This window comes from Salvelinus alpinus, chromosome 8 (genome assembly GCF_045679555.1).
Source record: "Salvelinus alpinus chromosome 8, SLU_Salpinus.1, whole genome shotgun sequence".
In the NCBI taxonomy this organism is placed as follows: Eukaryota; Metazoa; Chordata; class Actinopteri; order Salmoniformes; family Salmonidae; genus Salvelinus; species Salvelinus alpinus.
This window is the reverse complement of record NC_092093.1, coordinates 57,850,973-57,866,840: the sequence shown is the minus strand read 5'-3', so window position 1 is coordinate 57,866,840 and position 15,868 is coordinate 57,850,973. Positions and strand designations below refer to the sequence as shown.

The following is a 15,868-nucleotide window of genomic DNA, read 5'->3' as shown; positions in this document are numbered from 1 at the left end:
CGGCTATCTAAGGAGTGCACAGGGAAAGGTGGGTCTATCTGCACCAGCGGAATACCCAACTTACGGGCGAGTCCGCGATCCATAAAACTCCCAGCTGCGCCTGAGTCGACTAGCGCCTTATGCTGGAGAGAGGGGAAAAACGCAGGGAAAAAAATAACCAAAAACATGTGACCGACAGGAAGCTCTGGGTGAGTTTTGTGCCTACTCACCTGGGGCGTCTCTCTCCGTCTCCCTCTCTCTCTCCGTCTCCCTCTCTCTCTCTCCCTGTCTCCCTCTCTCTCTCCGTCTCCCTCTCTCCATCTCTCTTGTCTCTGTCTCTCCCTCTCTCTCGCCTCTCTCTCTCTCGCCTCTCTCTCTCTCGCCTCTCTCTCCCTCTCTCTCTCACCTCTGTCTCTCCCTCTCTCTCTCGCCTCTGTCTCTCTCTCTCTCGCCTCTGTCTCTCCCTCTTACTTCTGTCTCCCTCTCTCTCTCTCGCCTCTGTCTCTCTGTCTCTCCCTCTCCCTCTCTGTCTCCCTCTCTCCATATACCTATCTATTTCTCTTCCCTCTTCCTCTCCTCCTCTCCTCTCATCCTCACCTCCTCTCTCTGTCTCCCTCTCCTCCTCTCTTCCTCTCTCTGTCTCCTTCTCCCACTGTGACCTCTGGGCATGGGCCCGTCTGCTGACTCATATGACATGTTGTGCAGTGGTCCAGATGCCAGATCAGCTTTAATTCCATGTTAGGTGAGAGGGTGAAGAACCATACAGACAGATTGCTCTCACTGGAAACCCTTCTAGGCAGGCTACCACTCTCACACAACACAGATTTAGACTATTTACATAGCTAGAAAGATGATACTGTTATGATTATTAGTAGAAATGTGAATCATGAAGATCTCTACAGTGTAAGCTATGTCTAATGTCTATATGATAGGCAATGTGTGAAATACAACTTGAGGTGTAGTTTGTAGGTTGTGTTGTTAGTTCGAAAGTGGCACTGAGGTCTAAGACACTGCATCTCAGTGCTAGAAGCGTCACTACAGACCCTGGTTAGATTCCAGGCTGTATCACAACTGAGTCCCATAAGGCGGCGCACAATTGGCCCAGCGTCGTCCAGGTTTGGCCGGGGTAGGCTGTCATTGTAAAGAAGAATTTGTTCTTAACTGACTAGTTAAATAAAAAGTTCCTGGCCCCGGGATCCTTTCTATGGATGGACTGAAGAGGAGTCTCTACTGCATTATGTGTTTCTAACATATCCTCCGTCTTTAACTGTTGCTGTGCACCACCTTTCATTTGACTTAATGGATATTCTGTACGTTTCAGTGCCCATAACCCTCAGTTATCTCAGATCTCTTGTACCCCTATGAAACAGTCAGTTTATCAATCAGTTGGCAGGTAGTCTAGCAGTTATGAGTGTTAGGCCAGTTACCAAAAAGTCGCTGGTTCATGTCCCTTAGGCTGACTAGGTGATAAAAAATGTCTATGTGCCCTTGAGCAAAGCACTTAACCCTAATGGCTCCTATAAGTCACTCTGAATAACAGCGTCTGCTAAATGACTAACATGTAAGTGTAGTTGGCCTGAAGACATATAGGGACGGTTTCACAGCTGGAGCCTAGTCCTAGACTGAAAAGTATGCTCAATTGTGAATCTCCAGTGAAAGTGTTTTTCAATAGAGCTTGATCTATGTGTGAATCCTACACTTGTACACTACATACATTCACTAAAACGTAGAGAGAGGGAGAGAGGGAGGAAGTATGCTGTCGTAGGAGAATAATGACCTCCAAGCAGAGAGATCTATTTGAAGAGCACTTGAGCACAGTTAGGTTGCGGAGAGCAGTCATATCTCCCTCTTTGTGGAAGTTTATACAGGAGTGACCTAATACCATTACAACTGCTCACTGGGTTAGACTGACAGGAGGGTCGGGCTACTGCCTCAGCTCAGTCAGTCAGGACAGGGATACAGATGTGTGTGTGTGTGGGGAGGGGTATATGTGTGGAGCAGGGTGGGGGGTGTGTGTTACAGGGAAATGGTGCATGACTGTGTGTGTGTGTGTGTGTGTGTGTGTGTGTGTGTGTGTGTGTGTGTGTGTGTGTGTGTGTGTGTGTGTGTGTGTGTGTGTGTGTGGTGGGGGGTGGGGGGTGGTGAGAGTTATAGTGTGTGTGTGTGTGTGTGTGGTGAGGGGTGGTGAGAGTTATACTGTGTGTGTGTGTGTGTGTGTGTGTGTGTGTGTGTGTGTGTGTGTGTGTGTGTGTGTGTGTGTGTGTGTGTGTGTGTGTGTGTGTGTGTGTGTGTGTGGTGGGGGGTGGTGAGAGTTATACTGTGTGTGTGGTGGTGAGAGTTATACTGTGTGGGGGGTGGTGAGAGTTATACTGTGTGTGTGGTGGGGGGTGGTGAGAGTTATACTGTGTGTGTGTGTGTGTGTGTGTGGTGGGGGGTGGTGAGAGTTATACTGTGTGTGTGTGGTGGGGGGTGATGAGAGTTATACTGTGTGTGTGTGGTGGGGGGTGGTGAGAGTTATACTGTGTGTGTGGTGGGTGGTGGTGGGGGGTGGTGAGAGTTATACTGTGTGTGTGGTAGGGGGTGGTGAGAGTTATACTGTGTGTGTGTGGTGGGGGGTGGTGAGAGTTATACTGTGTGTGTGGTGGGGGGTGGTGAGAGTTATACTGTGTGTGTGGTGGGTGGTGGTGAGAGTTATACTGTGTGTGTGGTGGGGGGTGGTGAGAGTTATACTGTGTGTGTGGTGGGGGGTGGTAGGGGGTTGTGAGAGTTATACTGTGTGTGTGGTGGGGGGTGGTGAGAGTTATACTGTGTGTGTGTGGTGGGGGGTGGTGAGAGTTATACTGTGTGTGTGGTGGGGGGTGGTGAGAGTTATACTGTGTGTGTGGTGGGGGGTGGTGAGAGTTATACTGTGTGTGTGTGGTGGGGGGTGGTGAGAGTTATACTGTGTGTGTGGTGGGGGGTGGTAGGGGGTTGTGAGAGTTATACTGTGTGTGTGGTGGGGGGTGGTGAGAGTTATACTGTGTGTGTGTGTGTGGTGGGGGGTGGTGAGAGTTATACTGTGTGTGTGGTGGGTGGTGGTGAGAGTTATACTGTGTGTGTGGTGGGGGGTGGTAGGGGGTTGTGAGAGTTATACTGTGTGTGTGGTGGGGGGTGGTGGGGGGTGGTGAGAGTTATACTGTGTGTGTGGTGGGGGGGTGGTGAGAGTTATACTGTGTGTGTGGTGGGGGGTGGTGAGAGTTATACTGTGTGGGGGGTGGGGGTGGTGGGGGTGGTGAGAGTTATACTGTGTGTGTGGTGAGGGGGTGGTGAGAGTTATACTGTGTGTGTGGTGGGGGGTGGTGAGAGTTATACTGTGTGTGTGGTGGGGGGTGGTGAGAGTTATACTGTGTGTGTGGTGGGGGGTGGTGAGAGTTATACTGTGTGTGTGGTGGGGGGTGGTGAGAGTTATACTGTGTGTGTGGTAGGGGGTGGTGAGAGTTATACTGTGTGTGTGGTGGGTGGTGGTGGGGGGTGGTGAGAGTTATACTGTGTGTGTGGTGGGGGGTGGTGAGAGTTATACTGTGTGTGTGGTGGGGGGTGGTGAGAGTTATACTGTGTGTGTGGTGGGGGGGTGGTGAGAGTTATACTGTGTGTGTGGTGGGGGGTGGTGAGAGTTATACTGTGTGTGTGGTGGGGGGGTGGTGAGAGTTATAATGTGTGTGTGGTAGGGGTGGTGGGGGGTGGTGAGAGTTATACTGTGTGTGTGGTAGGGGTGGTGGGGGGTGGTGAGAGTTATACTGTGTGTGTGTGGTGGGGGTGGTGAGAGTTATACTGTGTGTGTGTGTGTGTGGTGGGGGTGGTGGGGGGTGGTGCGAGTTATACTGTGTGTGTGGTAGGGGGTGGTGAGAGTTATACTGTGTGTGTGGTGGGGGTGGTGAGAGTTATACTGTGTGTGTGGTAGGGGGTGGTGAGAGTTATACTGTGTGTGTGGTGGGGGGTGGTGAGAGTTATACTGTGTGTGTGTGTGTGTGGTGGGGGTGGTGGGGGGTGGTGCGAGTTATACTGTGTGTGTGGTGGGGGTGGTGGGGGGTGGTGAGAGTTATACTGTGTGTGTGGTGGGGGGTGGTGAGAGTTATACTGTGTGTGTGTGTGTGTGTGTGTGTGTGTGTGTGTGTGTGTGTGTGTGTGTGTGTGTGTGTGTGTGTGTGTGTGTGTGTGTGTGTGTGTGTGTGTGTGTGTGTGTGTGTGTGTGTGGTGGGGGGTGGTGAGAGTTATACTGTGTGTGTGGTAGGGGTGGTGGGGGGTGGTGAGAGTTATACTGTGTGTGTGGTGGGGGGTGGTGAGAGTTATACTGTGTGTGTGGTGGGGGGTGGTGAGAGTTATACTGTGTGTGTGGTGGGGGGTGGTGAGAGTTATACTGTGTGTGTGGTGGGGGGTGGTGAGAGTTATACTGTGTGTGTGGTGGGGGGTGGTGAGAGTTATACTGTGACGTTGACCGAGGTGTTTTGGTTGCAGCTCGTCTCGGCAACCTTGTCGGCAGGCTACCGTCTGCAGTGTCAGGGACTCCACGAGGCAGGGGAGGCGGACCTCAGGGTGAGTAACACCGTGTCTGTGTGTGTGTGTGTGTGTGTGTGCTGACTCCTTCCCACCCTCTATCCTTCCTCTCTCAGTAACACTTGCTCTGCTGTCTACTCCACGACTGGCCTCTGAAAACCACTGACATAGAAATGCAGAAGTCTATCTAATGAATTACACAAACCTACTCTTCACATTTTGAAGAAAGGAGTCATGTCGTGTTGACTGTTGTTCCCTTACTACTTATTAGAAAACATTACAACCATCTAGTTAAGAAGTGCAATGTCTCCTGCATTCAAATTTCAAGTGTCTCAACAGATGCTATCATTGCTATGTCTGTTCATATTGGGGGCTCTCGTTAACTGACTTCCCTAGTTAAATAAAGGTTAAATAAAGGTTAAATAAAGGTTAAATAAATACAAAGACAGTACATACAGTATATGTTGTATAATATATTTCTGTCAGTTAGTGTCCACGAATGGCATCCCCCCCATCCCCCATCTTCTGCACCCCCCCCCCCCCAGTTTGAAATATATATATATATCTGAATGTGATAACATAAAGCAACATATGCAAGAATACAAATGTGTAATTTATTAAACACAAAGAGGGTTAATTACAATGTATTACAATCAAATGAATTACAACGAATTACATAACTTAATTACAGTTACATTAGCTGTAAATTAAAGAATAATAATGAATATCCACTGCCACACAAAAATATTGAAATTTATTGAAAATATTGAGAGAAAAAAATTCTGAAGGGTCATAGTCATGAAAGGGAAGTTGATCCAGTACTGGCCATATTACTGCACAGTCCCCTACATGCTCTTCTATACACTCACCAGGTAGCCAAGGTGCTGTGGTGGTACTACTTCTCCAAGGTGATTGAGTTCCTGGACACCATCTTCTTTGTGCTGCGGAAGAAGAACAGCCAGATCACCTTCCTGCACGTTTATCACCACGCCTCCATGTTCAACATCTGGTGGTGTGTTCTGAACTGGATCCCCTGTGGACAGAGTAGGTCACACCCACTTCCACCTACATCACTGTTAGAATGCATCCGTCAAAGGGACTCGATTGATGTAAGAGCGAATCAGTAGCGGGCTTTGGGCGTGGTATAGACAGAGACGAAAGAGGGAAGCGAGACATCTCACTCGCTCCTTTTTTCTGGCTCATATACAGTCAATGAACTAAGCAGACCAGACCATAGAGATATATAGAAGACTCATCTTTGTATCTGTGCAATTATAGCTTATGTGACAGTATGGGCAACGCCATTGAGGCTACCTATATTTTAAAGGAGTCCATTTTCTTCTTCACGATTGGCTGATCCCTCCTTATGACCCGGTTGGACTCCAGCTAACATGACCTTTTAGCCACTAGAGGTCTCTATCATTCTCTATGGACCAGACCCAGCTGCTAATGTATTGGTGCCTATGGGAGAGCCACCTGCTTAAGTAGACCGGAACTGTGAAAAAAAATGTCAATGGCAAACGGCCTGAGTTGGAAATCTTCATTTATCCACCATCTTTGATATAGGTTAACGTTAGGGTCAGATTGAGACGAGAGCTGAGGTGGATGTTCTTCCTGTGGAAACGTTCTAACACCTATTCTTCAATGTTGAAGCCCAACGGGGGTAGTTGTTATTTTGCTGATTATGCCAATGTTCTTCAAGCAGGGCTGAGGCACTGCATCTCAGTGCTAGGGGTGTCACTACAGGCCCTGGTTTGATTCCAGGCTGTATCACATCTGGCCGTGATTGCGAGTCTCATAAGGCAGTGCACAATTGGCCCAGCGTCGTCCGGGTTAGGGTTTGGCCAGGGTAGGCCGTCATTGTAAATAAGAATTTGATCTTAACTGACTTGCCTAGTTAAATAAAGGTGAAATAAAAATTTAATAAATAAAGGGATCCGCCCTCCCCCTCATGAGGCCGGCAGCAGTGTCATCCCATCCCAGCAGGCCATATATAACTACACCAGGAAGAAGCCCAAAACCAAGAGCAAACTCAAGAGTGAGCATGCCCTGTCCTGTAATAAAACAAATACAAATAAAACTAGCCCAAACAACTTTAACATGTCCCTGCTACAAGCAATTTGCAAAATATGTTTCATTCTTTTTCTCACAGTAGTTGTGTTGCCTTGGTGACAGACCAAACTGCTGAATTTCAATGTGAAAGGTTTGTCAAGTATGTCAAGCAATAATACATTTTTCCAAAATCTTTTTTTCAAGGTTTCTTTGGGCCGACTCTTAACAGTTTCATCCATGTGTGTATGTACTCCTACTATGGCCTGTCTACAATACCCTCCATGCAGAAATACCTCTGGTGGAAGCGTTACCTGACTCAGGCTCAGTTGGTGAGTACACTGGTTGCAAATTCCTTTCATGAAACGAGCACTCGTTTTCAATCAAGCCTGTATGATCTCATTTGAACAGTGAAGGGAACTACTCTTCTAGTCTAAGAGCAATGGCCTACATTAACAATAGACATGGGACGATAAAAGCCACGCATGTTAGAGGAATTATAAGACCCCTTTTTGCTCTCCCTCTGTCTCAGATCCAGTTTATACTGACCATCACACACACCCTGTCTGCGATCGTCGTCCCTTGTGGTTTCCCCGTCGGATGCCTTCTCTTCCAGTTCTCCTACATGGCCACCCTCGTCATCCTTTTTGTCAACTTCTACGTCCAGGTACAGTAGCGCCTTGGGGTAACCTTCCCATGAACACTGGATTAAAACTGTGCTCTGTATAATAGGACACGGTAAAAAAAATAAAAAATAATCTAAAATGATTGTAAAAGTCCACAAATACGACAATGTTCTTTGTTACGTTAGGGATTCATTTAAAAGCATGTCTGAATATTTATGTTGGTTTTTCAATGGTCGGAAGTTGACTGATTTTATCCCAGACCTACAGAAAAAGACGGCCAGAAGAATCCATCAAGTCCAGTCGCCCAAATGGCCACTCTGTCTCCACCAATGGCACCAGCTTCAAGAAGAGAAAGTAGTATTTGGACCTGGTTGTCAAGACAACGACCTACTTCAACAACCACCAGAATCTATACACGTCGTGACACTACTGCTGAAATGCTCCAAGACAGGGATAAGTTTCAGTATGCATGTTGGTTTTTGTATAGAATACTTTGTACTTAATTTTTGTATAAAATTCTTTATTTGGTTTCCTTGGAGCTTGACAACATATGTGTAACATAGTGTACGTACAGGAATGATGAGCTCATTTCCTTTGCACTTTCAATTGCTGAAATGCAAGTGTGAAAACTCCATCCATTCCTTACCACGCAGTAACCTATGCAATTCATAGTTTATATTCTCATAGTGTTAAAACCTGAATACAATCAGCAATTTCCACAATACTTTGACATAATTTACTTTGCTATAAAGCCCAACATTGCTTTATTGAATATAGCCCATGTGTACAGTGTGTACTCATCAAAAATATCAGTCCAGAGCATTCACTGAAATCATTGTTAAACTAAAGATGCCTTAGAAACACTGCAGATCCTTATACCTGATGTATCACAATGTATTTGAATGTCTTCGTTTACGGGTACAAAATGTGCTGGTAAACATTTGACTGGGTCTTTAGAAAAAGCAATATTGAACAGGCTTTCCTGACGACTTTGGTAGACTTTATACATTGAGAAATGCAACCACTGATCAATATCTTTGAATGGCTATCGGCAAACAGACAAAATAAAAGTACTTCAAAAAAATAAACGAGGATGGTCTGCCTTGCTCTATGGTGACGATCCATGTCCCTGAAATTCATCAGCCATGATCTTTTAGCTATTCATGTGTTAGCTATTAGCTATTGATGTGTTAGCTATTAACTATGGATGTGTTAGCTATTAGCTATTGATGTGTTAGATACTAGCTATAGATGTGTTAGCTATTAGCTATTGATGTGTTAGCTACTAGCTATAGATGTGTTAGCTATTAGCTATTGATGTGTTAGCTATTAGCTATGGATGTGTTAGCTATTAGCTATTGATGTGTTAGATACTAGCTATTGATGTGTTAGCTATTAGCTATGGATGTGTTAGCTATTAGCTATGGATGTGTTGGCTATTAGCTATGGATGTGTTAGCTATTAGCTATTGATGTGTTGGCTATTAGCTATGGATGTGTTAGCTATTAGCTATTGATGTGTTAGATACTAGCTATAGATGTGTTAGCTATTACCTATTATTGTGTGTATTTTGAACAATGCCAGAAAAAAAGATGAGCAAGATTGCTTGTGTGAGAACTGTGATCACGGTCTATGATCCATTATGCGTCCAAGGTGGTGGTGGTGAGTGTTTCAACAGGAAGTGGAGGGTCTTGGCCTCTCTTTCCTTTGTCACCAACTCATTGGAGGTTCCTGTGGAGAGGAAGAGAGGATAAGTAATCTTTATTGCAATCTTAAAAGAGATAGTTTACTTACTTTATTTTGGACTTACCTATGATGTGGTTGTCGTTACATAAAAAATATTTTAAAATGAGTTCATTGGTTGGTTATGAAGCCACATCCAGAATCTCCTAACATAAAAAAAAGTGAAAAAATCCCTTTATTCCAATTGAATCCCATATATTGTTACCTGCATACTGCCAGACCTAGAAATCCAAACAGCCATATTTACACTGATGTCGCTCGGGTTGGAAAAATCAGGTGGATTATGAAGTGTTGCTGCTGGCTCAGATCTTGGTTCCGTGTGGTCCGTAGCTCGTACGGGGGGAGACTAAGTACATCCCCGAAGCTCACTAACACAGTAACTCTCTGTGACCATGGTTCACACCACAACCCTACCAGGAACACTGGATGCCCTTCTTCACCCTGGATATATTTACAGATGTGTATATTATGTTTTAACTTTATCTTCAAATCCCTCGTTTTCACGAACCGACTCACAAAATTAAGATAATGTGGGTGATCCATTTCGGTCTTAATACAACAGAACATCTAATTTTCCATTTAAAAAGAAAAGACGGGAACGAGATCCAAGGGCAGGCTGGACTGAGTTTATTCCACAGTGACCTACCATGTGGAATACAGTGTGTGGGTCAGAGGGGTACCGGTGGTCCTGCAACCTGATCCCTCTGTGACGTGCTGCTCTTCGCCCTCTCTCTGGGCTCTCCTAGTGACTCTAACCTGGAAGGAGATAGATATGGAGAACGAGAGCATGACTTTACATCAGACATGGCTATTATAATCATTGTTACATACAGTACATGTGATCTGACATGTATGTTATCCATTGACGTTAGGTCAGGCCAGTTGGCTGTTCAGTGTTTATTTACCTCTGCTGCTTTCTGTCACAGAACGACTGCACCGACTGACGCTCGCTCTGCCAAAAGTCCAGAAAAATGAAAGGAGTTTTTGCCAAAACAATGTTAAGAATCAGATGTTACAGGATTGATTTCATAGCAAGCTAGCGAGGCAAGGTATAATATCACAAAGAGAGGTACAGTTGAAGTCGGAAGATTACAAACACTTAGGTTGGAGTCATTAAAACTCATTTTTCAACCACTCCACAAATTTCTTGTTAACAAACTATAGTTTTGGCAAGTTGGTTAGGACATGTACTTTGTGCATGACACAAGTCATTTTTCCAACAATTGTTTACAGACAGATTATTTCACTTAAAGGTCACTGGATCACAATTCCAGTAGGTCAGAAGTTTACATACACTAAGTGTACTGTGCCTTTAAACAGCTTGGAAAATTCCAGAAAATTCCGTCATGGCTTTAGATGCTTCTGATAGGCTAATTGACATAATTTGAGTCAATTGGCGGTGTACCTGTGGATGTATTTCAAGGCCTACCTTCAAACTCAGTGGCTCTTTGCTTGACATTATGGGAAAATCAAAACAAATCAGCCAAGACATCAGAAAAATAATTATAGACCTCCACAAGTCTGGTTCATCATTGGGAGCAATTTCCAAACACCTAAAGGTACCATGTTCATCTGTACAAACAATAGTACGCAAGTATAAACACCATGGGACCACACAGCCGTCATACCGCTCAGGAAGGAGACTCGTTCTGTCTCCTAGAGATTAACGTACTTTGGTGCGAAAAGTGCAAATCAATCCCAGAACAACAGCAAAGGACCTTGTGAAGATGCTGGAGGAAACAGGTACAAAAATATCTATATCTGTAACGGCTTTCTTCCTGGGATGAAGGAGAGGACCAAAATGCAGCGCAGTTAGTGTTCAACATGTTTAATTTGACGAACTGTGAACACTTACAACAATACAAAACAACAAACGTGAAAACCGAGACAGTCCTATCTGGTGCAGAACACAAACACAGAGACAGGAAACAACCACCTACAATCGCCAACACAAAACAAGCCACCTATATATGATTCTCAATCAGGGACAACGATTGACAGCTGCCTCTGATTGAGAACCATATTAGGCTGGACACAGAAACAGACGAACTAGACACACAACATAGAATTCCCACCCAGCTCACGTCCTGACCAACACTAAACAAGCAAAACACATAAGAACTCTGGTCAGGACGTTACAATATCCACAGTAAAACGAGTCCTATATCGACATAACCTGAAAGACCGCTCAGCAAGGAAGAAGCCACTGCTCCAAAACCGCCATAAAAAAGCCAAACTACAGTTTGCAACTGCACATGGGGACAAAGATCATACTTTTGGGGGAAATGTCCTCTGGTCTGATGAAACAAAAATAGAACTGTTTGGCCATAATGACCATCGTTATGTTTGGAGGAAAAAGGGGGAGGCTTGCAAGCCGAAGAACACCATCCCAACCGTGAAGCACGGGGGTGGCAGCATCATGTTGTGGTGGTGCTTTGCTGCAGGAGGGACTGATACACTTCACAAAATAGATGGAATCATGAGGTAGGAAAATGATGTGGATATATTGAAGCAACATCTCAAGACACCAGTCCTGAAGTTAAAGCTTGGTCGCAAATGGGTCTTCCAAATGGACAACGACCCCAAGCATACTTCCAAAGTTGAGGCAAAATGGCTTAAGGACAACAAGGTCAAGGTGTTGGAGTGGCCATCACAAAGCCCTGATCACAATCCTATAGAAAATGTGTGGGCAGAACTGAAAAAGCGTAGGTGAGCAAGGAGGCCTACAAACCTGACTCAGTTACACCAGCTCTGTCAGGAGGAATGGGCCAAAATTCAGCCAACGTATTATGGGAAGCTTTTGGAAGGCTACCCAAAATGTTTGACCCAAGTTAAACAATTTAAAGGCAAGTTTCAAGAACTTTGAAAGTTTCTTCAAGTGCAGTCGCAAAAACCATCAAGCACTATGATGAAACTGGATCTCATGACCGCCACAGGAAAGGAAGACCCAGAGTTACCTCTGCTGCAGAGGATAAGTTCATTAGAGTAACCAGCCTCAGAAATTGCAGGCCAAATAAATGTTTCACAGAGTTCAAGTAACAGACACATCTCAACATCAACTGTTCAGAGGAGACTGCATGAATCAGGCCTTCATGTTCAAATTGCTGCAAAGAAACCACTTCTAAAGGAACTTGCTTGGGCCAAGAAACACGAGCAATGGACATTAGACCGGTGGAAATCGGTCCTTTTGTCTAATGAGTCCAAATTGGAGATTTTTGGTTCCAACCGTCGTGTCTTAGTGAGACGCAGAGTAGGTGAACAGATGATCTCCGCATGTGTGGTTCTTTTATACATTTGCACAAATTTCTAAAATGCTGTTTTTTCTTCGTCATTATAGGGTATTGTGATGTCATTATGGGGTATTGTGTGTAGATTGATGAGTGAAAAAAACCATTTAATCCATTTTAGAATAAGGCTGTAACGTAACAAATTGTAGAAAAAAATCAAGGGGTCTGAATACTTTCCGAATGCACTGTGCATATTGCTCCTCTTGTGTGCATTTAATGTGTCTATTTTCAAGGATAAAGCTAAGAACAATATAACAATATGGAAAGAAATGTAACAAATTCTTCAAGAACCGATATCACTCCCTAAAACCACAACCCTATGGAACAATCCTTGGATATCCTTTCAGAATTCACTGATAAATTGGCCCACATGGAAAATTTAAGTTAAGGCATAGAAACAGTAAAAACATGTATATATCTATATATATATATATATATATTTTTTTTTAAAACCTTTATTTAACTAGGCTAGTAAGTTAAAGAACAAATTCTTCTTTACAATGACGGCCTACCCCGGCCAAACTCGGACGACGCTGGGCCATTTGTTCGTCGTCCTATGGGACTCCCAATCACGGCCGGATGTGATACATCCTGGATGTAAATGACTTGTTAATAGACGATACAATTATTTCCATGACAGAATTAAAAAGCAATTTTTGACTGACCAATGCAGACATCAATCTGAAATCTTTTGGACATCAAAGCAATATTGAGGGGATCCTATTTGAGTCAGAAAATGATACTCATATGATAGATAAGATATACAAAACCTTCAAGATAGCCTATCCAACTAACAGTCTCGTAGAAAAAAAGATAACCTATCCAACTAACAGTCTCATTGAAAAAAATATAAACTATTGGAACCAAGACCTAAAAATAACTGATATTGGCAAAAGATGGAGGAAGTTTTGGAACATAACTAACAAAATTACAGTTAACTAAAATGTATGCTTAATCCATTACAAACCAATATACAGAATTCATTATACAAGTGACACAATTCACAAATTCTACAACCCTACGGCAGAGTCATGTCTTACGTGTAAAACAAACACTGAATCAATAATTCATGCCTTCGGTGAGTGATAAAGTCCAAAAGTTATGTGCGGAGTTAGAAAGTTGCCTTTCAGAAGCTTTGCAATGCAAGTTACCTTTTAATCCATCTATCTGCATATTTAAAGACATGGTACATGAGGGTGAGGTGAGATACCTTATGGGTTGGACATTATTTTCTCGTCAAAAATTTTGAAAAAACTTTTACTTAACTGGAAATCAAATGATCCTCCATCGTTAAGACAGTGGATGAATCAAAATGATTATTATTTAAGAAAAAATGTGGGCTACAGATTTGAAGCCTGTGGTATAAAGTATTACGGCCCTAGAAATATCCTAAGGATACATTTAAAAAAAAAAAAAAATTATGAGAACAAACAAGATGAGTTTGGATACTGAGGGAACATGTAGGTTTGAGCAAGTATGATATCATTAGTGTTTGCTGAAATTCATGTACAGTACTTCTGAGTTTCTCGCCTTCTGAGTTTCTCGAGTTTCTCGCCATTCATCTTTTGAGATGGGCACGTTCAGCCAACGTCATCTCTAGTTTAGTGGATTCGTGTCTGTGAAATGTTAAGTTGTCTATTGTATTTTGTAAAAAAAAAATCTAAATAGGTACAGATTCCCAGATCCCATACCGTAGCATTAAAACTCTATGGCATACACATTTTGACACTCACTGCCCAACAGGCTAACGGCATGGAGTTATGAGCCCTAGTTGACAATTTCAAAATGGCCCGGTAGTCAGTCTGTGGTAAGGGCGCCCTCTACTGTTTATAACTATGGAGACTGTCTGGTAGCCTACGTGCGACTAGCCATATAGTTCTAAACCTGAAGTGTAAGAGAGACAGACGTGTGTTACCTCGACGACAGAGGTCTCGTCTGCGCTGCTGGGAGAGGACTGGGAGAACTGTATAAGAGAGTGATGGGGAGGCGGACTACAGCAGGGTGTCTACTAGACGGGGTACAGCAGGGTGTCTACTATATGGTCTACGGGAGGGTGTCTACTAGACGGGGTACAGCAGGGTGTCCACTAGACGGGGTACAGCAGGGTGTCTACTAAATGGTCTACGGGAGGGTGTCTACTAGACAGGGTACGGGAGGGTGTCTACTAGACAGGGTACAACAGGGTGTCTACTAGACGGGGTACAGCAGGGTGTCTACTAAATGGTCTACGGGAGGGTGTCTACTAGACAGGGTACGGGAGGGTGTCTACTAGACAGGGTACAACAGGGTGTCTACTAGATGGGGTACAGCAGGGTGTCTACTAAATGGTCTATGGGAGGGTGTCTACTAGACAGGGTACGGGAGGGTGTCTACTAGACAGGGTACAGCAGGGTGTCTACTAGACGGGGTACAGCAGGGTGTCTACTAAATGGTCTACGGGAGGGTGTCTACTAGAAAGGGTACAGCAGGGTGCCTACTAGACGGGGTACAGCAGGGTGTCTACTAGACAGGGTACAGCAGGGTATCTACTAGACGGGGTACAGCAGGGTGTCTACTAGACGGGGTACAAGCAGGGTGTCTACTAGACGGGGTACAGCAGGGTGTGGTTAATACCAATGCAGTTCAGAGCACTCAGACACAATCAATGGGTGTAAGGGGAGGAGGTGCAGGACAGGGCATGCTCACTCTTGAGTTTGCTCTTGGTTTTGGGCTTCTTCCTGGTGTAGTTATATATGGCCTGCTGGGATGGGATGACACTGCTGCCGGCCTCATGAGGGCGAGGGCGGATCCCTTTATATATTACATTTTTATTTAACCTTTATTTAACTAGGCAAGTGAGATGCAGTGAGACTGCTACACCACTCTTTAAGTTTACACTGTAAAGGATATCAGTAAAATTCAATACCTTATTCATTACTACGAAGAGGAATGTTTCAAAACAACTGCAAGGGCTACAGTATGAATGAAATGGGTGGAAAAGAGTTACGATATCACAAATCACAAATTGTTAGCAGTGAATCCCATTCAGAGTGCAATACCCTTATACCCCTCACACTCATTTCTGGACCTCGAAACCAGTTCCACTGCATTTTTTCATTCTTCCCCCCTAATCAGGGACAGGTTTACACCTGGGACACTAGGTGGGTGTAATTTAATTATCAGGTAGAATAGAAAACCAGCAGGCTCTGGACCTCGTAGGGTCAGAGTTGAGTACCCCTGCCTTATACAGGACTTTGATCAAATAGTGAAAATTGTTTAGGAAAAATGTTGCTTCTTTTTGTCCTTGTTAGTTGGGATGGAGTGTGTTGATGTAGAGCAGTAGTGGGCACATTAGGACATGGAAACACATAATAAACTATCACTAGACTAATACTCTGAAACTAGTAGAAAATTCGAAGGGTTTTCATTTTAGGTGTTGCTATTTGTGAGACAACATCAACTACACGTACAGTTTCAACATCAGAATCAGCCGACAGAACCACAGGAACTGTGACTAATATAACCAAATGAACATTTAACTGGTTTGTGAGTAGGAGGAACAGACAGAGCAGCGAGGTGTCCTGTAGAGGTCTTATAGACAAGACAGTGTTTGGCCTTTACCCACCAGAGGAGAGAGACTGCTGAAGAGCCTGCTTTTGTCCCTGGCCACCT

General features: G+C 44.2%; 1 protein-coding gene and 1 long non-coding RNA gene across 2 annotated transcripts in view; one reads left to right on the top strand and one right to left on the bottom strand.

Annotated features, from left to right (window-relative positions):
* Positions 1 to 8,275, top strand: part of elovl2 (ELOVL fatty acid elongase 2) — a 21,588-nt gene extending 13,313 nt beyond the window's left edge. Inside the window, exons 4-8 of the mRNA XM_071414312.1 lie at positions 4,474 to 4,551; positions 5,385 to 5,556; positions 6,769 to 6,893; positions 7,094 to 7,228; positions 7,447 to 8,275. Coding sequence (XP_071270413.1) covers positions 4,474 to 4,551; positions 5,385 to 5,556; positions 6,769 to 6,893; positions 7,094 to 7,228; positions 7,447 to 7,545 — 609 coding nt within the window. The 3' untranslated portion in view covers positions 7,546 to 8,275. The remainder of the gene's footprint in view (positions 1 to 4,473; positions 4,552 to 5,384; positions 5,557 to 6,768; positions 6,894 to 7,093; positions 7,229 to 7,446) is intronic.
* On the bottom strand, positions 7,935 to 15,868 carry LOC139583345 (uncharacterized). Its single transcript, XR_011676536.1, has 4 exons — positions 15,822 to 15,868; positions 9,836 to 9,882; positions 9,577 to 9,686; positions 7,935 to 8,918 (listed from the first exon to the last, which is right to left on the bottom strand). It is a non-coding gene; the product is annotated as an uncharacterized lncRNA (long non-coding RNA).